General features: G+C 54.5%; 1 protein-coding gene and 1 long non-coding RNA gene across 4 annotated transcripts; one reads left to right on the top strand and one right to left on the bottom strand.

The window, feature by feature from the left end:
- On the top strand, window positions 1-27867 carry GPR68 (G protein-coupled receptor 68). Of its 3 annotated transcripts, none has more exons than XM_084967051.1 (2): window positions 1-85; window positions 24494-27867. In XM_084967051.1, the coding sequence occupies exon 2, from the start codon at window positions 24592-24594 to the stop codon at window positions 25708-25710; it is 1119 nt and encodes a 372-aa protein (XP_084823177.1). In that variant the 5' UTR covers window positions 1-85; window positions 24494-24591; the 3' UTR covers window positions 25711-27867. The 3 variants fall into 3 exon arrangements, with proteins under 3 accessions (XP_084823177.1, XP_005666454.3, XP_084823178.1); XM_005666397.4 differs by lacking the exon at window positions 1-85 and adding an exon at window positions 8187-8888; XM_084967052.1 differs by lacking the exon at window positions 1-85 and adding an exon at window positions 15406-16006.
- LOC146401888 (uncharacterized) lies at window positions 4187-9150 on the bottom strand. Its single transcript, XR_014809335.1, has 3 exons — window positions 8577-9150; window positions 6559-6741; window positions 4187-5917 (listed from the first exon to the last, which is right to left on the bottom strand). It is a non-coding gene; the product is annotated as an uncharacterized LOC146401888 (long non-coding RNA).

The raw sequence follows: 27867 nt of genomic DNA, 5'->3' as shown, positions 1-27867 counted from the left end.
GACTATCCTCCCCACCCCGCGCTGGGGTCGGGCTCAGCCGGGGACCGCGCCGCGGCCCGGCCGCCGGCACCGGGACCCGAGAGCGGTGAGTGCGCCCTGGTGGCTCGGGTGGGGCCGGGAGAGCGGGGCGGGTGGCGCAGGGACCACAGCGGCCGCCACCCGGCCCAGGGGACCACCGACCTTCAGCAAGGCCGGCCCCGACTCCTCCCGGGGCGGAATATTCAAAATCCAGTCTCAGATAAAGGCCACAGGGGGGAGAGGAGGGACAGAAGGGCCTGGAGGGAGGTCCCTGACATTCCAAGGTGCAAATTGACAGTGCTTCTAGGGCCCAGGGTCCTACCTCCCAGAGGGCGTGCCACGAGAGTGGCGTTGGCGGCACCGCGGACTAGAGGGGGCTGCCCTGCCCTGGGTTCTGCGAGCAGATCTCCGAAGTCCAACACTCTCCAGGTCCTCTGGAGACAAGCCCTGCCTCTGGGTAAACTGCAGCTAAGCCCAGGGGAGAGCACTGGGGAAGGAGTCCAAGGACCCAGGACCAGGCTCCCAGCTTTCCTGGGTGTGGGGGGACTGGGCGGGGCACGGGACTAAGATCTACTGAACCCTGCTTGTGCCTAGAGCGTCTCAGGCATCATCTCCTTTAGCTGTTTCCTAGAACCCATCCATCCTGAGTTATTCATTCTCCAGTGGGCCTTTTGCTGGGGGGTGCGGGTAGCCCCAGACCAGGAGCTGGTCCCTGCCCACCTAACGCAGTCTAGCTGGGGAGGAAAAGACTGCCGTTCTCAAAGTAGCCGGTAGGGGGTCAGCCTTGCTTTTCCTTCTTGTCCCAAATGACTAATCTAAGGGGGCACCTGCTGCCAGCAGTACACCCCTAGACTAATTAGAAACCCCCACACCTCTACCATCAATCCTCAGAGGGCCCCTTCTATATCCACAGCACCGTGTACGCTAGTCACTGGGAGGATTCCCAAGATACCTCCTAGTCTCATCATAGGTTTTGGTCTAGAAGTCACCTCTTCCAGGAAGGCTGTCCTGATTGCCCCCCTCTTGATCAGGAGCGTTTGTTTGTCCAGCTCGCACAGTGCGGCTCCTTCTTAGCTTCCTCCAGCCACAGCTGTTATCAGAGTATGGTAATTGCTGTGTCAATTGCAATTTTCCCTTCTAAGTCAGAGTTTCAAAAACTCAGCCATTCAAGTCCCATATGTGTGATGTTTTTCTTTGAGTATTTTACTTTGGAGACTGGGTGACTGCAGAACCTCTATCAGGGAATAGAAACTTGAAACTTGCCATCACTATTTTCAGATCTCCCCTGTGCTCTTCCACGGCTTCTTGGGCAGAGTCCATCTTTTTTTTTTTTTTTTTTTTTTTTTTTTTTTTTTTTTTTTGGTACTTAGGTACAAACCCTGACACCCCCGAATGACCCTGGGGCCCTCAACGGAGGACAAAGAGGGTCTAAGAACCCACATTCTAAAGAGAGGAGAGGGCCAGGAGCGCCCTCATTCTTCTCTGCTCCTCCAGGGCCTGGCTCCCTGTGTTGGGGGCAGAAGGGAGAGGCAGGGGTCCATGTTCCGTGAAGCAGCCCGCCACCACGGAGGTCCTCTTGCTGTAAACCATCTCTTTTCTCTGCCCAGCCTGTGCTGGCCCTGCTGCCCTCTGTGCGGTTCCTCGGGGGCCCGAAGACCACCCTCCCACGCCAGACAGCCTTCCCGGGGGCTGTCAGCTCCTTTCCTCCTCCTCCACTCAGCCGCACAACCCTGCCTGACAGGTGGAGGGCGTACAGGCCACTCCCTATCCACTGGCTGCCTCCAGCCTCTCTCCGGGTTTCTTTTCTTCCGGTCCGGAAAGGCAAACTGAGCAGATTAGCGCGGCCCCGCTTAAAACAGGCCTCCCCCCAGTAAGGGACCCTGGGCTCCTCTCCCTGCAGCAGCCCCGCCCCCGGCCCTATGAGAATTCCTCTGGAGAATCTCACAGCCAATCACTGCTCGTCCTCTGACCCCAGTTCCCACCCCGCCCCGCCCAATACGGAGTGTGTGTTGTGAGCCGGAATTAGGATGCGGAGGTCCTGAGGGGATTTATCACCGCTGAGAGGCGCTTCGTGCCTGGTTTGTCCTCGCCTGGATCCCAGGGGTTGATTCCAGGGCGAGAGGAAGAACCCCCGACTCACTCACGGTTCTGTTACACTTAGATATACTTATTTTAAAAAGGAAATTGTGTTCTCCTCCCAGAAGTGGAAAATCAGTGTCCCCTGCCACACAAGTAAGGTAATTAAACAAATAAAAACTAGGTACCTGGCCTTAAACCTTAGCTAGCAGTGGTCTTAAACCTTAACTAGCACCTGTTCTCAGAATACACCCGAGGCTGCTCTCTAGGTTCCCAAGGGAGATGAGCAAGAATTAAAGTGATGCTCGCGACTTAATAGCACCCACCTGGGACTGTCTTAATGCCGTAAGGTGGATGGTGACAGAATTGGATGGGGAATAACAAACTATACGGCTAAACTTCTATCAGTCAGCACCTGCTGAGAGCGGAGCACCACAAACCTTCAGTTCATCCAGTAATGAAGGATCACTTCCTCCAAGAGGCCCATCCTGATGTGCCCCCTTTCCAAGCTGCACTTTTCCTGCTGTAAAGCTTGTCATGCTTTGTTGGAATGCCCTGTTGGCTTCCACCAGGCCTATCCCATTCACTGCACGACCCAGGTACCTCGCATGGGGCCTGCAGCACGGGTGTTGACTGAACAGATGAATGAATAATGAGTGAAATGACTTTGATCCCACGGCAATGCTCCCAGCAATGCCTTGCCTCCCTCCTCCTCCTCCCTGTCCAAACCCCACACCATCCACCCTTCAAGACCCTCCTGAAGGGTTAGCTTCTCTAGAGGCCTTTTTCAATTGCACCTGCCCTGATCTCTCTTGCCTCTGACTAGTCCATTCCTGGCAGTGCCTATGCCCAGGGGACGCTCAGTTCCAGGGTCCGGTGTGTTGCCCTACACATCTCGAAGGCAAGCCACCGGGGTGACACCACAGCTTCTCAGTAACTTCCATGGAGTGATTCGATGTGGTGCCTCCTTCAAGGACGCAGCTGTGTTGGGTCCTGGCAGCTGTATGAGTTCCCTGTTGCTGCTGTAACAAATTACTGCAAACTTAGTGGCTTCAAACAACACAAGCTTATTTTACAAGTCTGGAGGTCAGAAATGGGTCTTGCGGCTGAGTTCCTTTATGGAGACTCCAGGAGAAAAATCCACTTCATGGCCTTTTTCAGCTTCTAGAAGCCGCCTGCATTTCTTGGCTCATGGCCAGCTCTCATCTTCAAAGCCAACAATGGCTGGTTGAGTCTCTCCCGCCCTGTGTCACTCGGACATTCTCCCTCTTCTGCCTCCATCTTTCACCCTTGTGACGATATTGGACCCATCTGGACAACAGAGGGTAATCTCCCCATCTCCAGATCCTGAACTTGATCACAGGGCAAAGTCCCTTCCCCCAAATAAGGCAACATATTTAAGATTCCAAGGATGAGGCCATGGACATCCTTGAAAGGGGCCATTATTCTGGCTACCACAATAGCCTCCCCTGGTCATCAGAGGGCACTGTGGCTGGTGGTATATTCACATTAGCTGACGTTACCGAAAGCACTTATTCTCAACCAGGAACTGTTCCGGGCACATTACACAACCTTCCGTAAGGTTGTGCCGTTGTAATCAGCCTCATTTTATTGGTGAAACTTTGGCAGTTTAAATAAATTGGCAAGGGGCAGAGCTGGGATTTGAACCCAGGCCGCCTGGCTCCATGGAGCATCTCCTAATTCTGAGGCCACACTGCTTCTCTGGCACCAAGATCACCCCCAAGATGCCAGCTGCCAGCCTTGGATCAGGCCAGGAAAGGTCTGATTCTCCAACTCAGGGGGAGAATTTTCACCCAGATTCTCTGGGCGAGGAAACCCCCAGAGGCTATAAATTCCTTGTCAGTCCTTCCCGTTTCAGCCCTTTCTCACCATCCTACCACCCACACCCCATCAGAGGCACCTAAGCTTCCCCAGGGAGGCTGAAGGGTGCTTCTGGGGTTCCCTTTAGGGGCTCTGGGGAGGTAAATCTGGAAGAGTTTGGGGAACCTGAGCCAGAGGCACGCACACGAGCCATCCATAGGCCCTGGATGAAGAAGGTGTCCTAACACTGAGCACCCGCTAAAGGCAGCTGTAGTTGTAAGAGATTTATTCTTATTAACTCATTTAATCCAATAACCCAGTGGGGACACTGTTACCATTTCACAGACCAGGAAACGGTAGCACAGAGACTTCATGTGACTTTCTGAGGTCACACAGCCAATGTGAAGAGCCAGGATTCAATCCATTCTCCATAAGCAAGAGAACCAAGGAGGAGGCTGGTCAACACCAGTCTGTGGCCCAGCCCACGTCCGTCAGCTATGCCCTTGTTTGTGTCTTCCCGGCATAATCTGCTCTCTTTGCATCTGCTAGCCTGGACTCCTGCTTTCTATGTCAACAGATTTCTTGAGAGCACCTTTGTATGTCATTCTTACACTGATCTTCATTTTAAAGAAGAAACTGAGCCTCTGGAAGGCTGCATAACTTGCCAGGGCTCTAACAACCAGAATGCAACAGATTTGGGATTTAAACCCAGACATCCAGATGCCTGAGCCAGCCCAGCCTGAAGCCCTCCTCCAGGAGTCCTCAGCCCAGCCAGGGATGGGACACGGGTTCCCGCTCTCCAGATGTGTGTGCTCACCTAGACTGGAGCTCAGAGCATCCTGCCTTTGAGTATCCACGTTAGTCACACAGCCCACAGATTATCTGAGTGGGAGTGGAAACAACGTGTGGCATTAATCAGGTTGGCCGTTCTGATTAATCAACTCAGGCCCGAGCCTGCTAGAGTGTGGTTGATGCCAAAAAAGCTAATTCTCGGAAAAACCAGCTCCCTGTTGCCTGAAACTGTCCTGGGAGCTGCTTGACTCAGCCGTGGCCAGTACGTCTCTAGAGGGAAGGTCTCCACCCGAATGAGTGGCTAAGAAGCTCACGGCGATAGGAAGTGCAGGGCAGGGGGGGGACCCGCAAGAGGAGGCCCGGGCCCGAGACAGCAGCCAAGGGATGAAGTAGGGGCTGATTTCATCATTTGGGGGGTAAAGAGAGATTTCTTCTCAAGCTGGCCAGCTGTGCTAACTGGAAGAATGAGCTGAAAAAAGAGTATTTTAAAGGTGGGTAATCTGTTCATATTCTAAAGTTTGCATACATCCTTCCATTAGTGTGAGTTTGCAGTGATGTCACATTTGGCAACATCCCCTTATCCGCATCAGTCAGGGTCCTGGCGGGAAACGGAGGCCACCAAGCAGGGTGGGTGAAGATAGGCCAACACAGGGATGGTTTTTAAGGGCATGGGTAGTAGCATCAAGGGAACCAACGCAGGAGATGCAGCGCCCCGGGACTAGCCTCTCCAGGGCGCCGTGACCGACCTGGACTTGGAAGAGGAAGTGGGGAGAGCAGTGCGGAAGAGCTGACGACTGCAATAAAGGGAGGTGCCCAGCCTGCAGCGACCTTGACAGGGGGATCAGGACGCCCCTGACCCCAGACCCTGGCCATCCTCTGATCCCAACAGGAGCGAGAGGTCAAGGGAACCCCGCGACAACGATCAGTAGACTAGGATGGGGAAGGGTGAAGAGTGGATTCGGATGGCCCAATAAAAAGTCCTCAGCATATTTCTGACCTCTGCCTCCAGCGCGTCCATCCCTCCATCAGCTGCCATTTCTGAGCCCCTGCTGTGTGCCTCCTTGGGCTTAACATCAGGAAAATGCAAATGCCAAGACCAAAAATGCATGGAGAGACCGGAAAAGAGAAATCGGCACGATCATGCCTTGCGCCGGGTATGGAGAAATTCTGACCACGTCTCTGGAGCCCAGCCCAACGCGGGAGAGGATTTCTGTGGGCAAGAAAGACAGTTATTAGCGCAGCATCTCCAACCAGCATTCCTTGAGCATGGGCCATAATTTACCATTCTCTAGGTCCCGGAAGGTTCTGGAAAACAATGCATGGCTCATTTTAACTAAATGAGCTGTTTGCCATTTATCTGGCCCATGCCAGGTTTTTTGTTTACAGAACAACCCATTCTGCTGCCCCTGCCAAGGACTGGACATCTTGACACCAAGAAACACAGCAAAGTCTAGTCAAAAGGCAACTTTGTAGGCAGCGCAATGAGTGTCTTTGCTTCTCGGAATCTATCATTTTCTTAGGGGGAGCATGGCCAGAGATGCCAACCTTGTATTCCAGGCCAATGCTCCATCGTCTAGTGACTGGTATAGATGCCATGCTGTTCTCTTTCTGAAAATTGAAGTGTGAATCAAAATAGAGTCTGTTTTCATTGAAGACTGTTTAGACCATGAAAAGTTCTAGATATGTTTGGATATCTGTATGCAGAGACTGTGGGCTAGAAAACATAAGACATGGAGACAGGCCCACCAAGTACTGCCCCACTGCCCCCACTCCAGAGGCCACCGCCTGCTGGGTTACAGTATGCATGCCCCCCCCACCCCACCCCACACTGTCCCATGTGGCAGGACTCACTTTGTAATCAGCTTTCTACACAGCATGCGCTGTACCCCCCTGAGAGTCAGAATCCTGGGTCCAGCAACTGATGATGCGCTTTGAAAAACAGCCCATTCCTTTCCCGGAATGCCATTCAAGCACTGGCTCAGACACTCAGAGCTGAGTAGCCTTCAGCAATTCACTGAACCTCAGTTTCCTGATCTGTGAAAGGGAGAGAACAGTAAACGCTCAAGAGATAAAAGCCGTATATAAGAGGGTATTTGGAGCAGACAATAATAACAGCTAACATCTACCGAATCCTAACATGTTGAGCTAAGGGCTTTACTCGATTTAACACAGGCAATCGTCTCAACCCCTTTTGGAATCTGTGTCCCCCATCACACCCAAGGAACCCGGCACAGAGAGGTTGAGGGATTAGTCCCTAGTAGCAGGTAGCAGAGCTGGGATTCAAACTCATGCATCTGGCTTTCCAAGCCAAACTCTTAACTACTACTTTCAGTATGGCAATTAAAGAAAAAAAAAAAGTATTAGTGCATTTTTATGGCATGAGTAATTAATCCAGAAAAGTCCATTATTTGTGAAGATTTTGCAAGAAGGAGGAATTTCAAAATGAGGACCAGCAGTAGAGGCTGGATCATCAACCTCTGAGAAGAGTGGGGAGGTTGCTGGGCATTTGCCCAACAGGTAAAGCAAAAGTCGCTGCCTCCTCCTGCTTCCTCTGCCCCCCCCCCCACCCGGGTGTCTTCTGCCCTCCTGCCCACTGTCCATTTCCTTTGAGAGACTCACTAGCAGCCAGGTCACAAAGTGTGAAGCTTTGAGCTGCCCAGAGGAGTTAGCAGAAGGTGAGCCATCAATGTGTCTCTTTGCCTCCCCTGCCTGACCTCCAGCCGTCCTCCAGCCTTAACCTTCCAACATCTGTCCTGCCAAACAACCAAGGAGCTTCTGCAGACTCCTGCAGCCACCAGTCGCAGACACTCTCTTCACAAACAGGGGTGAGCCAGGCACTGGCCCAGGAATGAGAGTCCTGCAGAGAGATAGCTGTGGGCCAGTGACCCCAGTGGGCAATGCAAAGAATGCAGGGAAGGGAGCAGGGAGGAGGCTGCGCACAAATTGTCTGGGACAGCCAAGAAGGCTTGAGAGGGGAGGTGACTTTCAGGGCTTACAACTGGGGCAAGGGTTCAGGAGATGGGGCAGGAGGTCTTGAATGGAGAGGGGCACAGGAGCTAAAGTGTGCAGATGTGAAAGAGAAGGTGCTGAAAGTACAGCAGAGAGTGGCTTGGGATAGGATGCAGGTGGTGATGAGGGCTCTGGACTCACCCGCCCAGGTTTGAATCTCATTGCTTCTGCTTACTACCTGTGTGACCTTGGGCAAGTTACCTGACCTCTCTGTGCTTCGTGCCCCAATGTGTAAAATGTGAATAATAATAGTATCTATCTCGCAGAACAGTGAGGATCAAATGAGTTCATGCATTTACGTGCTTAGAGCAGTGCTTGGCACACAGTGAGTACCCCAAAATCCAGAGCTGTGACTATTGTTAATGTTTTTGTCTGGGACCTTGTGGGGCAGAGGGCCCTAAAGCCTTGCATTCGCCACCAAACCAGGAGGAGGTCCTCTGTGCTGTCCTGGCCACCCCTGCTGCAGGCACACTCAGGCTCTGGGAGGCACCAGAGCAGGGGGCCAGGAGCCAGCAAATCCAAGAGCAGACCCACCCCAGCTGCCCACCCGCCCGCCCCTCCCTCCTGTGCTGCGAAGTGGAGAGAGGCCCTAACAGCCAGGGGACACTTCATCTACTGAGTGGCTACTGATGTGCTGGCTCTGGGGACGCAGAGGTGAACAGGGCAGAAAGGTGGCTTTGCTTCATGAACTCTCCTTGCCTAAGGAGGGATGTGCCTGGAGAAGGACCCTTGTCCTTCTGCAGCCAGGCCCAGGCTGAGCCCACAGTGACAGCTCCAGAGCCTGTCCTGGGGAGGACAGTGGGGGGAGGGGAATGCTGTGCCTCCAGGACGGGGCTGCGCGACCGCCAACCCCAACCCACCGCGGCTCTTCCCCGCCGGCGCCTGGCCCGTGGCCTGTGGTCACAGTGAAAGGCAGGGCGCTGCCCAGCAGGGCTGGGTGTGCCCAACGGGGGCGGGAGGAGGGACGGGAGACTCGGGGGCACACTGTGGTTCCGTGTTACGAGGAGGAGGAGGGTCTGGCCGGGAAATGGACCGGCCGGCATCCCCAGGCCACCCCCACCAGCAGCCAGTGGACGCAGTGTCCACCCCGCTCGCCGCGCGCCGGCCGTAGGAGAGAACGCAGGCGACGCGCGGAGTGACTGCGGCCGGGGCTCTGGCCTCTCGCCACGCAGGTACGTGTCCCCATCCGCGGAGCCAGTCGTCCTCCTCTCGCCACCGTGACGGCGTCCCCGGCGCGCCGAGCCCAGGAAACCGCGTGCGGGCGGCGGCGGCGGCTGGTCCTGGTCTCTGGCATCCAGCTCGGTGCCTGCGTGGCCGGGGTGCGGGCACCGGGCCCCACGTGCGAGCGGCGCCGTGCGGGGCGGGGAGGCCAAGGGCTGGCGCCTGGAGCGGCCCCGCGGGTGCGTGACGGCGGCAGGCAGGCGCGGCGGCGGCGAGCCCGCCGGGAGGGAGGGCTCCGCCTGCGGTTGCCGCCGGGTTTAGCAGCCACCCGTCCGGCTGGCTCGGAGGCCACCCGGTCATTTCTTCCTCCCCACCTCCTGCCCCCGCCCCCGCCAAAAGTCGGGTAACCCTTCGCCTCCTAGAGCTCAAGGGCACAGGTGAGCCAAAGATGCAGAGTGGGCCAGGTTCTCCTCTCCTTCAGTCCGCGCGGTGCCTCCTCTGCACAGGGCGGGATTACTGAGGCCAGAACAAGCCCCGCCGCCCGGGGAGGGGAAACCTTGCCCGTGATTGGCCGAAGGAGCGGCAGGTGGGTGGCCGGTTGGCAGGGCCCCCTCCCCGCAATCGAGCGGGACCCAGGTAGTCCTGGAGCTGGAGAACCGCGAGGCGGCGGCCCAAGGCGCCGAAAAGGCTCTTTGGGATTTAGCGGTGGGCGGAGGAGAAAGCCCTGGTTTGGAGCCAGACGCTGGGTGGCTTTGGGCAGGTCACTGGCTGTGGCTAGGCCTCTGTAATATGGAGAGTAATACTAGCCGCGCCACTGCACAGAGGGTTGTGAGGATAAAGGCGATGTGGTAGTGGTTTGCAGCTCTTACAAAGCAGAGATGATATGGTTCAGTTTGGCTTCATCCCCCCGGCCCCCACGACTCATGTAAGCTTCCAAAAGATGGAAGGAAGAGAAAGCATTCCTGAGCCTGACAGAGGACGCAGAGCTGGAGCAAGGTGGATGCTTTAGACTGTACACACTAGAAAACCTGTGCTCGAGAGCCCAGACCCACGCGAGAGCAGCGACCCCAACTACAGCGGTGGGAATACCTGGTCCTTAACCTGTTAAGCCACCGGGGAAGTCCTGACTTACCCTCAGTATCGCCGTCTGTGAAATGGGCATGATAATAGGGCTTACTTCCTAGAGCCTGAGATGGTGCAAGTAAGGATCTTGCCTGGAAAGCCTCGCAGTGTCCCTAAATGTTAGCTCTGACTATTCTTGTTATTACTATTATGTTGCATCCTTCTGGGTACAGCACACACTGTTGGGACAAAAGACTCATCTAACAGCAGACAGAGTGGAACACAGGGTTTCATCCTTCCTAGCTGCCTGGTCTCAAACAAGACACCTTACTTCTCTGAGCCTTAGTAGCTCATGGGGAAAATGGAGATGTGTCCTATCCACCTTGCATAGTGTGATAAGCCCTTAGATGATTTTGGAGGAAAAAAAACAACGAAACTTACATTCCAGGTATCCTTTGTTACATCACAAACCACTTCAAAAGATGGCAGCTTAGAATAACAGCACTCACCTGTTTTGCTCAGGAATCTGCTATTTGGTCTTGCTTGATGGGCTAGCTTGTCGCTACTCCTTGAAGCATCAGCTGAGATGGCCCAGCTGGGCCTGGAGGGTCTTCTTCCAAGATCACACCCTTGTGTGGTGAGACCGTGGGTCCTGGCTGTCAGCTGGGATTGTTGTCACTTAGGCTCTTGTTACCTCGCAATGTGGGCCTCTCTAAGAGGCTACTTGGGCTTCCTCATAACATGGCACCCAGGTTTCAAGAGCAACTATCCCAAGAGATAGGAAGTGGGGCTGCCAGGCTCTTTAGACCTGGATTCAGAAGGTGGTACAGTGTGGCTTCCACTTTATTCCATGGGTCAAGTAGTCACAGGGCCTGCCTAGACTCAAGGAGAGGGACTTACACCCCACCGCTCCATGAGAAGAGTATCCAGCAATTTCCAACCGTCTTGAATCTACCACAACTTTCCTTCTGCCTTTTTTTTTTTTTTTTTTTCCTTTTCTGGGTGCCATGATGACAGATGAATTAATCTTTGCAGAGGACATAGGGTTTCTCTTGGCGAAGACCAGCAAAGATGCAAATATCCATAACTAGGGCCTTACCCCAGAGCCTGTTTGATCAGGATCAGTTTCTCTGGGCCTGATTCAGGGCTGGGGGCCAGGGGCAGGGGGAAGGTGGGGGCGGGGTGGGGAGGGGAGGGCAGGTGTGTTGCATGGTGGCGTCTCTAGTGTCTGTTTCCCTGCAACCTCTGAGGCTTCAGTTATCAGCTCTGCTAATGCTGTGGCTTTAAACCAAGAGGGAGAAGCCACAGAGAGAGAGAGAGAGAGAAAAAAGAGAGGGAGTAATTTGAATTCCGAATACTAGGTTTTAGCAGGTGGCCCAGGCTGAGTGTAAGGAGGATCTCTGCAGCTCTTAACCCCTGGAGAATTCTGTTTCTCAAGAGGGTTGCTGCCTGGGTGTTTGCAGTGATTGTTGTCAGACTTTATTAGGTTATTAATTGATGGGTTGGAGCGCGCAGGGCTGGAGGCAGGCAGCCGGTGGGGGTGGCAGGCCTGGAGTGTTGCCATGGCAACCGTGGGGCCTGTGGTTTGGGCCCCGGCCTCAGAGCAGGAAGGATGCCCCAGATGGCTCAGACCTTCTCAGACAGACCACAGATTCTCCAAGAAGAAACCAAAGTCTGTTTTGCAGGCTTCTATTGTAATGCATTTTCGCACATGGCCACCTACTCTGAGTCAAACCAGCCCTCTTCCTGCCGCCTCCTCCCACATCCTGACTGCCCCGCTCAGCTTGTTAGCACCTAGCTTCAATTTCAGCCACGCTGGCCTTCCAGGTGGGCTGCAGAAAGAAATGGCTCCTTTATTCATTCAAACAGGCAACACATTTTTGTTGTGCATTTTGCGAACGAAACCGCACCTTCTCCTTCCTCAAGGAGCTTACGGGCGGAAGAGGGAGATGCCATTAGCAAAAGTCATCCTACGAATTCCTGTGACGGCATTGGCAATTATTAAAATACAATTAATTAAGACCTTGACTTGAATCCCAGCTCTGCCACTTGCCAGCCGTGTGACCCTCGGTCTCTTAGGTGGTGAAGCTGGGGTGATGATGATCTTGCAGGGGGGCTCTGAGGCATCATCAGGGCACATCCTGGGAGGCACCGGGGCTGGCACATAGCAGCTGCTCAAAGCGTGCAAGTGTCTACCCATGTGCCCTTAGCTGGTACCCATGTGTCATTTGGAAGCCAAGGGCTACCTTCTGTCTGCCTGAGCAGCCCTGGTCCCAGCTCCCTGGCAGCCGCAGTGATCAAACACGCAGGCCTCACCCCTCAGAGGTCTCAGGTCGGCCAGGGAAGGATGAGAAGAGCCCAGGGCTTGGGTCAACGCTGCGGGGGGTTGGGCAGGGAGATGTGCTCATCACGGGTGTCGGGGAGGGCTGTGTGGAGGAAGTGGCAATTGAGCCGTCCTAAAGCAGTGGTTCTCAGACTGGTGTGAGCCAGAAAAACCCCAGGGAACTGCTCCAAGTACAGCCTCTTGGCCCCGTCCCTCAGTGACGCTGATTCAGTGAGTCCAGGGCAGGGCTGGGAACCTGCACGGAGCAGTGGGTCCTGGTGCAGGTGTCCTGCGGCTCACCTGAGAAACACTGCCTTGAAGACTGGGGAGAAGGGTGTGGAGAAGACGAGGGATGTTTTAGACGAAGAAACAGAGGCGGGGAAGTGGGTAAAGCCACATGTGGGCCCTCAGAGCAAAGGACGGAGGGGCCCACACTGCCCATCCCCCACTCTCAGGGCGCCCCCCTCAAAGGCCGCCCCCAGCCAGAGGGTAGCACGCCTCGCCCTCAGGGCACATCGCTCATGGTGCTTCTGATTGGCCCTGAAGGCTTTGGTTTCCATGTGCTCCCTCCTCTTTCCTTATTAGACTTTGTCCAGGATGGGAGTCCAGGTTTTTACTTACTTATTTCGATTCAGTGGGTTTGGACTGAGCTTGAGAAGGTGGGTTTTCCTTTTTCTTTTTTCTTTTTAGGGCCACACCTGTGCCTATGGAGGTTCCCAGGCTTGGACCAATCAGAGCCGCAGCTGCCGGCCTACACCACAGCCACAGCAATGCAGGATCCAAGCCACATCTGTGACCTACACCACAACTCACGGCAATGCCAGATCCTGAACCCACTGAGCAGGGCCAGGGATTGAACCCGTGTCCTAATGGACGCTAGTCAGGTTCATTACCACTGAGCCGCGAGGGGAACTCCTATTTATTTATTTATTTATTTATTTCCTTCTTTCCTTCCTTTTCTACCCCTTCAAGCAGCTGGCACCCCCACCCCGGCTGTCCCTCTCTCTCTGTCTTTCAGTTATCAAGCATTTCATAAGAGCCAGACCCTCTGGCAGCATTGTCTGATCACTGTGAGGCTGCAAAAGAGAGAGCGTGGGCCTGGGCTCAGGGGCCTCGGAGCTGGTTAGAGGGGCAGAAGCTCAGGCCCCACCCCAGACCTACAGAACCAGAACCTCCATCTTAAACAAGAGTCCTAGGAGGAGTTCCCATTGTGGCTCAGCAGGTTAAGAACCTGACTAGTCTCCAGGAGGATGTGGATTTGATTCTTGGCCTCGATCTGTAGGTTAAGGATCTGGTGTTGCCACAACCTGCGGCATAAGTCAAAGATGCAGCTCAGATCCTGTGTTGCCGAGGCTGTGGCCTAGGCCGGCAGCTGCAACTCGGAGTCGACCCCTAGCCTGGGAACCTCCATATGCTGCAGGTGTGGCCCTAAAAAAGAAGAAAAAAAAAGAGTCCTGGGAGATTGATGTGCACGCTGACATTTGAGAAATGCTGCTCTGCAGGATTCTCAATAAGTATAACATGCTGGTTGGGGGAGGCCGGATATTGGCCCCAAAGGATGGCCAGTCTCTAGTCCCTGGAGCCTGTCGATATGTTACCTTATGTAGCAAAGGGACATTAAGGTAGCAGGTGGAATTAAGGGGGTAAATCAGCTGACCCTCAAATAGGGACCTTTCCCTGGATTATCTGAGTGGGCCCAGTGTGATCACAGGGTCCTTAAAAGTGGAAAAGAGGGTGGGGGTGGGGGGTGGGGGTCCGAGTCAGAGAAGGAGAAGTGAAGATGCGGCCAGAGGTCAGAGTGGTACAACGCGAGGTGGGCTCCATCTGCCATTGCTGGCTTTAAAGATGGAAGGGGGCCGCCAGCCAAGAAGTGCTAGAAGCCTCTAGAAGCTGCAAAAGGCAAGGAATGGGGTTCCCCCTAGACTCTCCAGAAGGAATGCAGGCTGCTGCTAACTTTGATTTTAGCCCAGCAAGACCCACCAAACTGAAAGGTAAGAAATGATTATTGTGTTCCAGCGGCTAAGTGTGTGGTCATTTGTTCCAGCAGCGACAGGAAACCAGTCAAGAGCCCTGTCCTTTGAGTCAAACAGCCCTGCAGTTTCCCTGCTCTATGATCCTGAGCAGGGAAGTTGCTGGCACGCTCAGAGTCTCAGATGTCTTGTGTGTAAAACAGGGTTGATGCTGGGGTTAAAACAGGAAACATCTAGAAGGCACTCAGCACCTGCTCCTAAAACACCAGTGACTGTGCTCCCCAATCCTTCATTGCCCCAGCTCTTCTCTGACCCCATGAGGGAGGGCTGCAGTGCCAGGCATTTTGGGAGGCTCTCTGCTGGTCCCCCTCTCCGTCCTTGAAGCCATCTGAATTCATACCTGGCCACTTGGAACTTGCAACCAAGCAGCGCTCTGCCTCCGCTCCTCTGATGTAGGTGCTGAAGTGTAAGGCCTGGCACAAGTCAGTGAGGTCCCTGGAGGGGCTTAGAAAATGGTCCTGAGAGCCAGAAGACCCCATGAGGCCAGAGGCCGGTGCTTCGCTGCCCGCTCTGAGCCACTCTGTTTAAAAACACGGATGCTCGCCTTACAACCCAGAGCCTTCCTCCGATGCCCTCGCTCTGCTGGTTTATCCAACAGGCTCCACCCCGCCTCCACCTCAGTGAGTCTCCTCCTGGCTGCCCTCTGGAATTGTCCAGAGAGCTTTTAAAAACACTGATCCTAGCACCTCACCTCCTGAAAGTATGATTTAATTCATCTGGGGTGTGGGGCCTGGGCAATGGTGTTATTTTTTATAAGCACCCTGGGTATTTACTAATGCAGTTGTGACCCACTGGCCCAGATGTTGGTTGCCAGCAGCTGGAGGGTGAAGCCCTGGGGGTGAGAGTGGAAAGAGTCAGCTTCCCCCGCCCTTGCCTGCTGTCCTGTGGCTCTTGTATCCGTGGAATATTCTAGTTACCTCAGCGACACCCTGTCTGGCTCGAGTGAGGACCTCTGGCTCAGGGCTCAGCATCCTGTACCTCCTGGGGTCCTGTAGGTGCTCAAAGGTGGCTGGGAGGGTAGAATCAGCACTCCTGCTCCTCCTGCATCCTCCCAAGTCCCTGGGGTCCCTGCCCCGAATTCAGACGCTAGCCCTCCTGCCAAGTCGGTCGGTCGTTATATCTTGGGTTTGTGGAAAGGAGCCCCAGGGCCTGGGGGTGGGGGAGTGGGGGAGCAGTCCTGCTGCCTTCATCACCGCCCTCATCCTCTGGCTGCCGAGGGTTCCTTGCGGCCACCCAGCCTGACAGCAGATCTGAGTTCCCATGATTCTGCCTCAGCTCAGGAATGGGCAGCCTCCGGCTGGGATTTTCTGGACCGAGCTGGGAGGCGTGGTCTGCGCGAAATCGCCAGAGCGGGGAGCTTGGGTCCCGGCTGCAGGGTCGCCCCGGGGGTCCGCCAGGGGCGTGCAGTCTCCTCCCCACCCGAAGGTCTCCGCGAGCCGGCGCAGGAGGAAGCCGGCTGTCTAAGGTTTGCGGGCAGAGCTGCAGCGGCGGCGGCCAGAGTCAGCGGGGACCCGGATCCCCTTGGGCTGCCGTTCCTGCCTGCTCCTCCCCCTTCCTGGGCTCCAGAGGCTGAGCACACGGGCGGCAGTCCAGCTGTTTCCACACCGGGATCATGACCCAGTAGTGGGTTAGGAAAGCAGTTTGGTAGCTCACCACCTGCATTTAAAAAATCAAAAGAGAGTAGAAATGATCTGAGCAGCTCGCAAGTGGTAGGGTGAGTATTGCTCCGGGAGGTGTGTGTCTCCGTGTGTGTGTCCTCTGCATTTGATGTCTTTGTGTGCTGGTTACAAGGTCAAGTGCATTCCTTGCTGTGGTCTGGGGTCCAGAGAGCTCAAAGGCAGTGAGGTGGTGCCTAGAAGCCGGGGCTCTGGATGCAGATCCACCGCCTTCCTGTGCGGCCGTGAGCAGCGAGGTTAGCCTCCCCGGGCTTCCGAGTCTGTGAAATGGGCTCCCAGGGACAGCGCCATGGACTCACTGCGACTTTGGGAGCCCAGAGGGGACTGAACTTTGAAACCGTTTCGGGGGCTTAGACTTGAGATCGTCTCCTCTCTGTGGCTGGAGCGAGGCTGTTTAGGGGACAACTGGGGACTAAGGGGAAAAAAAAAATGCAGCCTGCTCTCTACTCCTGTCTCAGAGAAAGACATCAACAGCTTCTGAAAAGAGCCCCAGAAACTGAAACAGCCCTTTTAAAGAGTGTGCAAGTTTGACCAGCAAAAGGGAAAGGAAGCAGGGCGGGCAGGAAGCTCCCGGCTCTGTGTGCTGGGGGCTCCCCTGAGCAGAGAGTAACTGTGCGTGTCAGTGTGCCACCGCTCTGAAAAGCCAGGCGACAGATTAGATCACTGTTTATGTGCCGGCTGAAGGCGCAGGCACCTCCGCCTTCTGGCTGGGAATGTGCAGGCAGCCTGTAGCTTGAGTCAGAGGCCCTTCCCTTCTTCGGGGGCTTAACTGCTCTTGGAAGTTCAAGTCCTCTGTGCTGATGGGCATTTGTTGAAGGTTTGCTCACAGGTGCTGCGTTGCTTCGGGGTAGGCTCTCCATTTCTGAGCTGGATGGTAAAGTGAGGCGGCTGCAGTGGTTCTGTGTTGGGAGTCTTTGCCCCAAAGCCCACCTCTACCCCCCCCCAACCCCCTTGGAGCACCAAGCCCTGGGCACACAGGAGGTTTTCCTCCGTGGGCATTGAGGAAGTGGTTGACCTGGCAGAGCATCCGTCAGGGCCAAGGAGCTGGCCCAAGACCAAGCCTGGGGGCCTTGTGCTGGCATCTAGGGGGACTGGAGCCTGATGAAGTCTGGAGGTGGGGCGTGGTTGCTCCCAAGCAGGTGTGACGAAGAGAAAGATGGCGTGGTGTAAAGGGGGACGTGGGCCAGTCTGAGTTCAAAACCCGCCTTACCACATTGTAGCTGTGGAATCTTGAGCAGCTTGTTTTTCCATCTGTAAAATGGGTGCCAGTGAGAGCGGTATTGAGGGAGAGTACAGATGTGCTGAAATGCACGCGGAGGGCTCTCACCCTTGGTCCTTCCGTCCCGACTCTGTTTTCCCATTTACAGGATGCTTTGCATTCACTGTGCCTTTGCTTTTTGAGGAGCAAGCTTTCTGTGGAGAACAAGCAGAGAAGGGACGCTCTTGGCAAGATGTGGAATCCATGCAGAGGTGCCTGTCCTTGGGGAATGGCAGGAAAGAGGCCTGGCTGGGATAAGGCCTGGGTGAAAACGCAGGACCCTCTGCAACCAGCTTAGGTAGCCTAAGCAGATGCCAGGCTGCTGGAGAGGAGGTCACAGCGATTCCTCCCTCTCCCTCTTCTATTTCTACTAATGACATTTCCATGGTCGAAGCACCCAACCTCAAAACCCCATCCACCCACCCAGCCATCCATCCACCCACTCAACCATCCATCCACCCACTCAACCATCCATCCACCCACCCAGCCATCCATCCACCCACCCAGCCATCCATCTCCCCATCTGTTCACTCACCATCTTCCCATCTACCCCCTCAGCCTTTTATTTACTCATCTTACTCATCCACCTCCCCAGCCAGCCAGCCAGCCAGCCACCCACATACCTCTCCACACATCCATTCATCTAACAAAGAATTTGGGGGCGCTCATGACGACCAAGCATTGAGGAACATCTCACATTTGTCCCTGTTTGTCCCCACCTCCCTTTGAATGAGTTGGCAGTTTCTCTAGCTTCTTGTGGTTAACTCTCTGGCCATGCCCTCCTCACAGCTAGCCCGTTGTGCCAAGCTACCTTCAGTTCCCCACAGGTTCCTCTCTGGCATTTAGCCTGTTCCCTGTGTCATTTCCATGGACAGAAACTCCCCTCTGCCCTGGCCACCCTCCCTGCTTCTCTGGCTTTTCTGGCTGGGTCAGGTTGTCTCCTGTGTACTCTCTTAAAGTCCTGTCCTCCCACTAGGAGCAAATCTTCTCTTTTCTTCTTCCTCCCATGAAACTAAAAGCAACTTGAGTTCCTCTAGGGGCCAGTATCTAGTACAGTGCCTTCCATCTAACAGACACTCAGTATGTGCTGTACAAATGGATAAGTCGGTGGATGGGTGGATGGATGGATGGGTGATTGGAGAGCCATTGCAGGGTTTGAAGCAGGAGTGATTAGGTTAGATCTGTATTTTAGAGGATGGCTTCGAGGCTGCTAAGTTGGAGACAGGGAATCCCATCAAGTCTGCGCACTGATGCTGGGAAGGAAGTCTTGGCCAAGCCAACCTGGAGCTCTGGCGAGGGAGCTGAAGAGGAGGAGATGGATGTGGGAAATATTTAGGAGGTGAAAATGGTAGAACTGAGTAACGGAGTGGATGCTGTGGATGAAGACGAGGGATAAAGGTGAAGGCCAGCCATTCCACGAGTGACTGGGCAGGCGGAGATGCCAGTTCCAACCACAGACTAGTGGATGGAAGCAGGGGGGGCCTCAGCCAGCATGCCCCATGGAAGAGGAGGAAGCTGCCTCTGTCAGCCTTCCACCTGGGGGTGGGGAGGACGTCTGGGAGCCATCAGAGGGTTGATGGGGTTGAAACCAGGGAGGAGATGCCCTGTGTGTGGGGTGAGAAGAACAAGCCAACTTTAAATATGAGTGGGGCAGATGCCCCCAGCCCTCAACACGCACACAGCCTTGGTTTGGGTGTGTGGCGTTCCTGTCTTACAAGCAAGGAGGCTCCCAAGGATGGGAGTTATTTCTTCCCTATCTCTCAGTCCCCATGTCCCCTGGTGCCCGGAGCAGAGGCTCCACAGATCCTCGTGGAATAAAACCAGGAGGTACTGGACAGTTAGACAAGCCACCTCAACCCTCTGGGCCTCAGTTCCCTCACCCTTAAAATGGGGGAGATAATAGGGCTGCTGGGAAGAGGGGCCAAGAGGGCAGATGTGAAATGCTGTGTAAACTGTGGACGATGTTGCAAATACAAAGCGTAAGCACCCTGACAGATGCGGGCACCTGTCCTGAGGGCCTGAGTCAGGCTGTTGATTTCCCAAGGGCTGCATCTGGGTTCTGCCCACCAGGTCTTAAGTTCTCCTTCCAGTCACCTGGGTGTCCCCACCTGAGAACTCACGCAGGACACCTGATCAAGAGTGAAACCCCAGACCATCCAGGCCTGGGAATGCTTTGCCACTCAAAGTGCGGTCTGGGGGCGCAGCAGCACCAGCCATACCTGGCGGATGGTTGCAAGTTTCTGAGCCCCACCGCAGACCCAGAGTCAGAACTCTGGAGGCAGAGCTCTGGCGTATGTGTAACTAATCCTCCAGGTGACTCAGATGCCCCTAAGTTTGAGCAACTTGGCTCTAGAACCCCCAAACCTCTTTTTGCTTCACAGAGATCACAGGAGGCACTTCAAGCCAAACATCCTGCGTGTTTCCTCTTTGCCCTGGAGACTTGAGTATTTCTGATTTTGGCTGCCAGAATTTGCTTACTGTTGGCCCAGGAAAAGGGAGCCTGCAAACCGTCACCCCAGCCTGCCCCACACACATGTACACGCACCACTAGCAAACAGCAGGCTTCAGCCAGGTGACTCTGGAATCCCTAAGACCCGGCAGGATGGGTTTTCGCTTTGGTTTCCTTTGCCTGTTTTGCTTGGTGCCCGGGAGCCAGTGTTTATGAATGCATTTCTGTCTTCCTGTGGGAAGATTTTACAAGGACCGTGGAGAAGCCGAAGTAAATTCAGAGACACGGACATCCTGGGAGGTTGTCCCAGGGGGCTGCTCAGGGACTTCCGCACAGGTGAGCCAGGTGCACCATTTGGACCCACAGGTGTGAGTCTGCGATTCGGGGACAGGGGAGCTGGCGAGAGGAGGGCGAATGGGGCCGAGTTTTGACTCACTGGGCTGTGCAGGGGTTCTCAGGCCTCAGCTGCCTGTTCGCCCCTTCCTTCTACCATCGAAACATATAATAAAAACAAAAACACGAAAAGCCAAAACCAAAAAAATATGCTTGTGTGCTGTTGATGGGAATGCAAAATGGTGCAGCCACTGTGGAAAACAGAAGGATGCTTCCTCAAAAAACTAGACATAGAACTGCCATATGATCCAGCCACTCCACTTCTGAGTATATACCCCCAAGAACTGAAAGCAGGGACTCAGACAGAGGTTTAAGTGCACCCCACGTTCATAGCAGTATTATTCACAATAGCCAAAAAGGTAGGAACAGCCCAGATGTCCGTTGACGAGTGAATGGAAAAACAAAATGCAGAATACACAGATAATGGAATATTATTTAGCTTTAAAGAGGAAGGAGATTCCCATACATGCTGCAGCGTGGATGAACCTTGAGGACGTTGTGCTAAGCCAGCCACAAAAAGGCGAATGCTGTGTGCCTCCCCGTATACGAGGCATCTAGAGTGGTCAAATTCAGAGGGGACAGGAAGTAGACCGGCAGTTGCCGGGAGCTGGTGGGAGGGAGGATGGGGAGCTAGCGTTTAGTGGGTTCAGATTTTCAGCTGGGGATGCCGAAAACCATCTGGAGGTGGATGGTGGTGATGGTTGTGCAACAGCGTGAATACACTTAATACCACTGAACTGTACACTTAAAAAGTCGTTAACGTGGTACATTTCATGTTATATGTATCACACCCCAATTAAAAACAACAACAAGAAAAAGCACCTTCTTCCATCACCATCTCTGAAATCGAAACCTGTGTTCTGGGGAAGATGGGGAGGTGAGTGCTACTGGGAGCACTCAGTCTTCTGGGGGCTGAGACACTGGGGGGCAAGTCTCAGGTGGGAACTGGATGTGACAGGGAGCTGGGCTTTGGAGCAAGGCGACCTGGATTCTAATGCCCATGCTTGCTTCCTCCTGCTGGCTTGAGGCCAGTCGCTTCCCCTTTTGAACCTCAGCTTCCTCACCTATAAAATGGGGAGGTGCCATCTACTTACTCATTCCAGAAGTCCTCCTGATGCGCCAGGCACTGTTCAAGGTGCAAGGCCCTCCTGGAATTTACATCCTTATGGAGGAGACGGATCATCCACGAGCAGACAAGTAAATAAACCAGGAAAATCTCAGATGCCCATGGGAACCCTGCAGAGCAATGAAATAGGAAGGTGTGATGGTGATGAGAGAGGGGGCCTGCTCCAGCGGGAGGGCCTCAGGAGCGGTGACATTTAAGCTGAGACCTGGAGGCAAAGGAGCCAGCCCTGGGGTGGAGGCGGAGGTGGGGGAAGGGCAGGGGCCCCCACTCTGGGAGGGGCGGAGCCAGGCTGGGTGACTGAGGCACAGAAAGCTGCCCTGGGAGGCTGAGTGGTGTGTCGGCGGGCGGGCAGGGTAGGGGAAGTTGGGGCCGGATCACGTTGGACCTTGTGGGAGTTGGGGAGTTTTACTGTGGCTGTGATAACCCACTGTGAAACCGTCTCAGTGGGTTTTGAGAAAGGAAGAGGAGGACCCGCTTTGCATCTTGGAAAGATTGCTGTGGCTGCCCTGGGGGTAAGAGTCAGGGGAAGTGGGTGTGCTGGGGTGGGGGTGGAGGTGGGGCACTTGGCTGCAGAGAGCACCACAGGGAGTCCAGGTGAGAGGGGACAGCTGTGGGACATTTTAGAGACTCTTATGAAAGCCACAGGATTCTTCTCCAGGAAAAATGCACACAAATATTTCCAAGGTTGAGCAGGTGATTTCAGGGGAGCCCCTCACGTTTATCCTCCACGAACCCCAGGACTGGAACTGCTGGGCTGAAACGTCTCGGAGCTCCTTCCCAGTACCTTGCTCCAGCTTCCAGCCTGAGCCCTGGCTCTGATGGCCACAGGGCCAGTTGGGAGCCAGCAGGAGGGAGGCTGTGGAGGGAGGGGCTGTGGTCGGTGGGTGATGAGCCATTGCCTGTGGTGGAAGGGGCTTCCTTCTTGGTCCCTGAATCCTGGCTTGACTGTGGTAAAGACACAGCAAAGGACAGGGTTGATCTGCCAGTATCACAGAACAACTTAATTCAGACCCCATTCATTCAGAGTCTGCAACCGTTCCGTTCGGACCAGGCATTCTTAAAGGGGTAGGGGCAGGTGCAAATTGGTACTTGGATAGAGTGAAAAAAAAAAAAAAAAAAAGAAAAAGAAAAGAAAAGATACTACAGTGCTTTGTCATCTTCCAAAAGGCCAGAAACAGATAAGCAGTACAACCAAGGGAGTGGGGGGCGGTGTGGATGATTAGGAAAAAAAAACTGTCTAAAAATCCTCCTTGGGGAGTTCCCGTCGTGGCTCGGTGGGTTAAGATCCCGACTAGTAACCATGAGGATTCGGGTTCAAACCCTGGCCTCACTCAGTGGGTTAAGGATCCGGCGTGGCCGTGAGCTGTGGTGTAGGTCGCAGACGGGGCTCGGATCCCGCGTTACTGTGGCTGTGGTTGTGGCTGGCGGCTGCAGCCCCATTTCGATCCTTAGCCTGGAAACTTCCATATGCTGAGGGTGAGGCCCTAAAAAGCAAAAAAGCAAAAAAGAAAAAAAAGTGCTCCTTGGGAGGAGGAGGATAATGAACAACAACAAAAAAGGTGGATGTAGACACAGTGTGATTTTTTCATCTGCGCCAGAAATGTTAAATCAATAGAGCCGCTCAGCCCTTTCATTTTGATATATTAATTTATAAAGCGGGCTACAACAAAAGTTTTTATTCTATCTTGTTCAAATGTATTTGTATGCATAGCAATAGCATTTTCTTTGTTAAATTCTCAACAATAGGAACTTTCTACTGATTTGAGTAAGGCTGCCATCTTTCATTCTGCCTCTTCGTCTCTGGAAAAACTGCCGTGTATTTTGACATGTTTTACGTGGCCCTGGCAATGACCCTGAAGGCACGTGTTTTTGTTTTCTTTGTTAAAAGTTTTATTGCAGTCTAGCTGATTTTTGATGTTGTGATAATTGCTGCTGTACCACAAAGTGGTCCAGTTATACATAGATAGACATATCCATTCTTTTTCCGATTCTTTTCCCATGTAGGTTATCACAGAATATGGAGCAGAGTTCCCTGTGCTAGACTCACAGGGAGAGTCCTCATTGACCATAAACAATAGTGTGCTTCTGCCCATCCCAAACCACCAATTCATCCCTCTCCCCCACCTTTCCCCTTTGGTAACCATAAGTTTGTTTTCCAACTTTATGAGTCTGTTTCTGTTTCATTTGTATCATTTTTTTAAATATTCTATATATGAGTGATGTTATATGATATTTGTCTTTCTTTCTGACTTACTTCACTTAGTATGATAATCTCAGGGTCCATCCAGGTTGCTACAAATGACATTATTTCATTCTTTTTTATGGCTGAGTAATACTCCATTATATACATTATATGTAATATATTGTAAATAGTCTCGCAGTGACCATTGGGGTGCATGTGTGTTTTCTTTTCTTTTTCTTTTTTCTTTTTTCTTTTTTTCCTTTTGGCCATGCCTGTGGCATGTGGAAGTTCCCAGGCCCAGGGACTGAACCTGCGCCACAGCAGTGACCCCAGCTGCAGCAGTGACAATGCCAGATCCTTAACCCACTGAGCCACAACGGAACTCCATGCATGTATCTTTTTGAATTATGTTTTTTTCTGGATATAGGGCAGGTGTTTTCATCCCTGTTTTATAAATGAGGAAACTGAGGCTAAGGTAGGATGGATGACTTGCCCAGCCTGTCAGCAGCTAACCCTAGCCTGCGTTCATGTCTGTCAGGGCCTGGTCCTGTGCTGTATCTCCAGTTCCACCAAGGAGAGGTAGCAGGGCCCTTCTGGAAGCTTGGCCTTTTTTCTTGCCTGAGCACCAGGATGTGGATGAGTTTGGGCCTCCTCTGTGCTGTGTGGAGAGGCCCCTAGGAGGGGCTGTGGCCTCAGTGTTGACCAACCCGGTGATTCCTTTGAGCAAGCTGGAAAAACGTGAACGGTGCTCAATGCTGCAGAAGAGGGAGGGCTGGGACCCGCACTGCTGTGTGGGTTGGATTTGATCTTTACCTTGGCCTTCCCTCGGAGAGCTGGCTCGGGATGGGATCGAGCTCACAAGACCTCCAGGCCTTGCGTGCTGCCCAGAGGGACCAGGACCATCACTAAGGGACGGGAAGCCAGGGAAGGGGGATGTGGAGACGAAAATTGCCTTTCAGTGGCTTGGTGTGTGACCCACGCAGAGAGTCTAGTTGAGTCGGAGTTGCCTGGATCATCTTCTAAACTAAATGAGGCACTTAGACAGTGCCTGACACCCAGCTGGTGCTAGGCACATGTTAGTTCCTATCATCCTAAGCCTTCTGCCTTTGACTTTCAGGGGCTGACCCATCACCACCAAGGCCTAGCCTTTGACACAGCTTGAACCACATTCTAGAAACGAGATGGCAGTAGAGAGACTGGCCCATTCCTGAGCCCATGAGGGGTGAGGAGGCCCCTTCAGGCCCAAAGATGGGGAACATCACAGCGGACAACGCCTCGCTGCACTGCGCCATCGACCACACCATCCACCAGACCCTGGCCCCGGTGGTCTACGTCACCGTGCTGGTGGTGGGCTTCCCGGCCAACTGCCTGTCCCTCTACTTCGGCTACCTGCAGGTCAAGGCCCGGAACGAGCTGGGCGTGTACCTGTGCAACCTGACGGTGGCCGACCTCTTCTACATCTGCTCGCTCCCCTTCTGGCTGCAGTACGTGCTGCAGCACGACCACTGGTCCCACGGCGACCTGTCCTGCCAGGTGTGCGGCATCCTCCTCTACGAGAACATCTACATCAGCGTGGGCTTCCTCTGCTGCATCTCCATCGACCGCTACCTGGCCGTGGCCCACCCCTTCCGCTTCCACCAGTTCCGCACCCTGAAGGCTGCCGTGGGCGTCAGCGTGGTCATCTGGGCCAAGGAGCTGCTGACCAGCATCTACTTCCTCATGCACAAGGAGGTGGTGGAGGACGGCGACCAGCACCGCGTCTGCTTCGAGCACTACCCGCTCGAGCCGCGGCAGCGCGGCATCAACTACTACCGCTTCCTGGTGGGCTTCCTCTTCCCCATCTGCCTGCTGCTGGCCTCCTACCGCGGCATCCTGCGGGCCGTGCGCCGCAGCCACGGCACCCAGAAGAGCCGCAAGGACCAGATCCAGCGGCTGGTGCTCAGCACCGTGGTCATCTTCCTGGCCTGCTTCCTGCCCTACCACGCGCTGCTGCTCGTGCGCAGCCTCTGGGAGTCCAGCTGCGACTTCGCCAAGGGCATCTTCAACGCCTACCACTTCTCCCTCCTCCTCACCAGCTTCAACTGCGTGGCCGACCCCGTGCTCTATTGCTTCGTCAGCGAGACCACGCACAGGGACCTGGCCCGCCTCCGGGGGGCCTGCCGGGCCTTCCTCGCCTGCGCCAGGACCGGCCGGGCCAGGGAGGCCTACCCGCTGGGTACCCCCGAGGTCTCTAGAAAGAGCGAGGACCCCGAGCTGCTGGCGAAGCTCCACCCGGCCTTCCAGGCCCCTCACCCGCTGGGAGCGGGAGGGTCCCCGGCGGGGGCGCTGAACTAGCCGGGTCCCCCACGTGCGGGGCGAGTGGAGACCGGGGCTTGCTCGACGGCTGCCCCCGCTTGGCCACAGGCAGGCGCCTCTTGCTGCCCGAGCGAGGAGGGGACGATGGGCCTGGGCCGCAGATGACCCTTCTGGTTCCAGGGAGCCTGCTGTGGCTGCCGGGTCCGACGGGGCTGCCGAGTGTGTCGTCTGCTGTTGGCTGGGCTACTGGTGGGAGGACGACCAGGTCACCTCCTGGTCACCTCCAGGAGGTGTCCAAAGAGAAGCTGGGGTGGGGAGCACAGAGTGTGAGGACATGGAGAAAGGGGCCTGGGAGGGGAGGGTGGGGACCACCTGCCAGGACCTTCCAGTGCTGTGGTCACAGATGACACCTGTCCCAGTGCACTCGTGCTGTCTGAGGAGGTGACACACGAAGGTGACTTGTCATCTTTAGCATTTGAGCCCCACACCACAAAGGGGCGGGAAAGAAGGCGGATGGAGCCAGGAGGTTGGATGGGGAGCAGGACAGTGGGGAGGCGTTTGGGGCCCTGGGAGTGTGTGTGGGGGGGACAGTGGGGAAGCGATTGGCAGAGGAGAGACCCCAGATCCAGCCAAGTCACAGTTTCACAGGGAGAGTTGAGCGGATTCCTCCATCTGGGGAAGGTGGAAAATAAATTTTCCAGGGCTGGTGGAAAATAAATCTTAGGGCTCCCGGGGGCTCCGTGGGGGTGATGTCTCTGATCTTTTAAGTTAAGTGTCAGGACAGAGGCCTAAAGCAGGGTGTCCGAGTTCCCTACACACAGTCCTCCTCATTTATTTTCTATTTCTACCTGCCTAGAAGGACCAGACCTGGAAGCCTGGGACTTTGTGTGTGTGTGTGTGTGTGTGTGTGTGTGTGTGTGTGTGTGTGTGTGTGTGTCCATGGTTAAAATGCTGGGGTCTCTGAGACAGCTATGCATCAAGACACTGAAGCTAGAGTCACGGGACTGCGGGCAGTGTCCCCGCCATACACAGCGTGGATGCCAGGCCGTCTCGGAGATGATTGTTCTCCCCAAGTTCTTAGATACAACAAAGCAAACAACAGAGAGATGGCATTCTCAGCCCAAGACCTGGCTTAAAGCACCACTGTGGTTTTAATAGCCCCTGTGACCCAAAGAGGAGGAGGCCCTAGGCTCACCCTGCCTCCTTTGTGCTCCAGCACTTTCCCTCTGCCACGTGTCCCACCTCACTCACCAGGGGCGTGACAGCGGGCCTGCAGGCCACATGCATGCCACCCAGGATACTGACCACGGTGTCCCATTCTGTCCTGGAAGGCTGGGCACGAGGCTCATCTCTCCTGTAACTTCCTGCCCATTCATGTTAAGCCTCTGCCTGGGGAACCTACCAAGGACCAGAAGAGCTTCTTGCTGCTCCAAGGACCTGCCCTCCTCTACTGAAATGCTAGCGCTTCAGGTTTCCTGATCGAGTGGCTGGGGCCAGCTCTGACTTCCCTCGAAGACCTGGGATTTGAGCTCGCACAGCCAAGGGGCTAGGTGGGCTCAAGCCTGGGAAGGGACCAGGGGTGGAAGATAGAAGCTGGCATCAGTAGAACGTTTCTGGAATCTGCTAAAGAGGGGACCAAGGCGAACATCTCCTTCAAGGCCTTCTTCTCACCCCTCCCCTCTTCCAGACATAGATTCACCCTGAGTTTCTTAACCTTCCTGTGCGGGGTCCCCAGAGGCTGAGAGCAGGGTGGACGAGCCCTAAGAAAGTGGGGTTCCAGGGCTACCCTTGGTTTTGACTGGGCAGCTCCCTCTCAGCTCCTTCTGGGGGGCCTCTCACAACCTGGGGAAGTTCGCTTCCCATTCCTGGAGGCAGAAGTGACCAAGCCTGAAAATGGCAGGAATGGCCATACAGCCAAGAAAAGCCCACCCACCCCCAGCCCAGGATCTTATGGGGGGAAATGGCGCTGGTTGAGCCCTCCATGCCTCCTCATTCCAAACTTCCTCCTATTTTGATCTTAACCATGAGCATTCCCACTGGGATAAACTGGGATGAGCTGAGGGCAGTTCCATTTACTATCAAGAGTTGTATTTTTGTATTGTCGTCTCTCTGATGCCAAGTATACATGTGTTGGACCATGCAACAGATCTGTGTAGCAAACTTGAGTCTGCAAATAAAGCAAAGTAACCATTGCCA

This window comes from Sus scrofa, chromosome 7, assembly GCF_054392235.1.
Source record: "Sus scrofa isolate SSC_HxYL_T2T_F1_AM1 chromosome 7, Sscrofa_HxYL_maternal_Yorkshire_Landrace_v2.0, whole genome shotgun sequence".
NCBI classification, from domain to species: Eukaryota; Metazoa; Chordata; class Mammalia; order Artiodactyla; family Suidae; genus Sus; species Sus scrofa.
The sequence above is the reverse complement of the archived record's forward strand: the minus strand, read 5'-3'. Positions and strand labels throughout refer to the sequence as shown.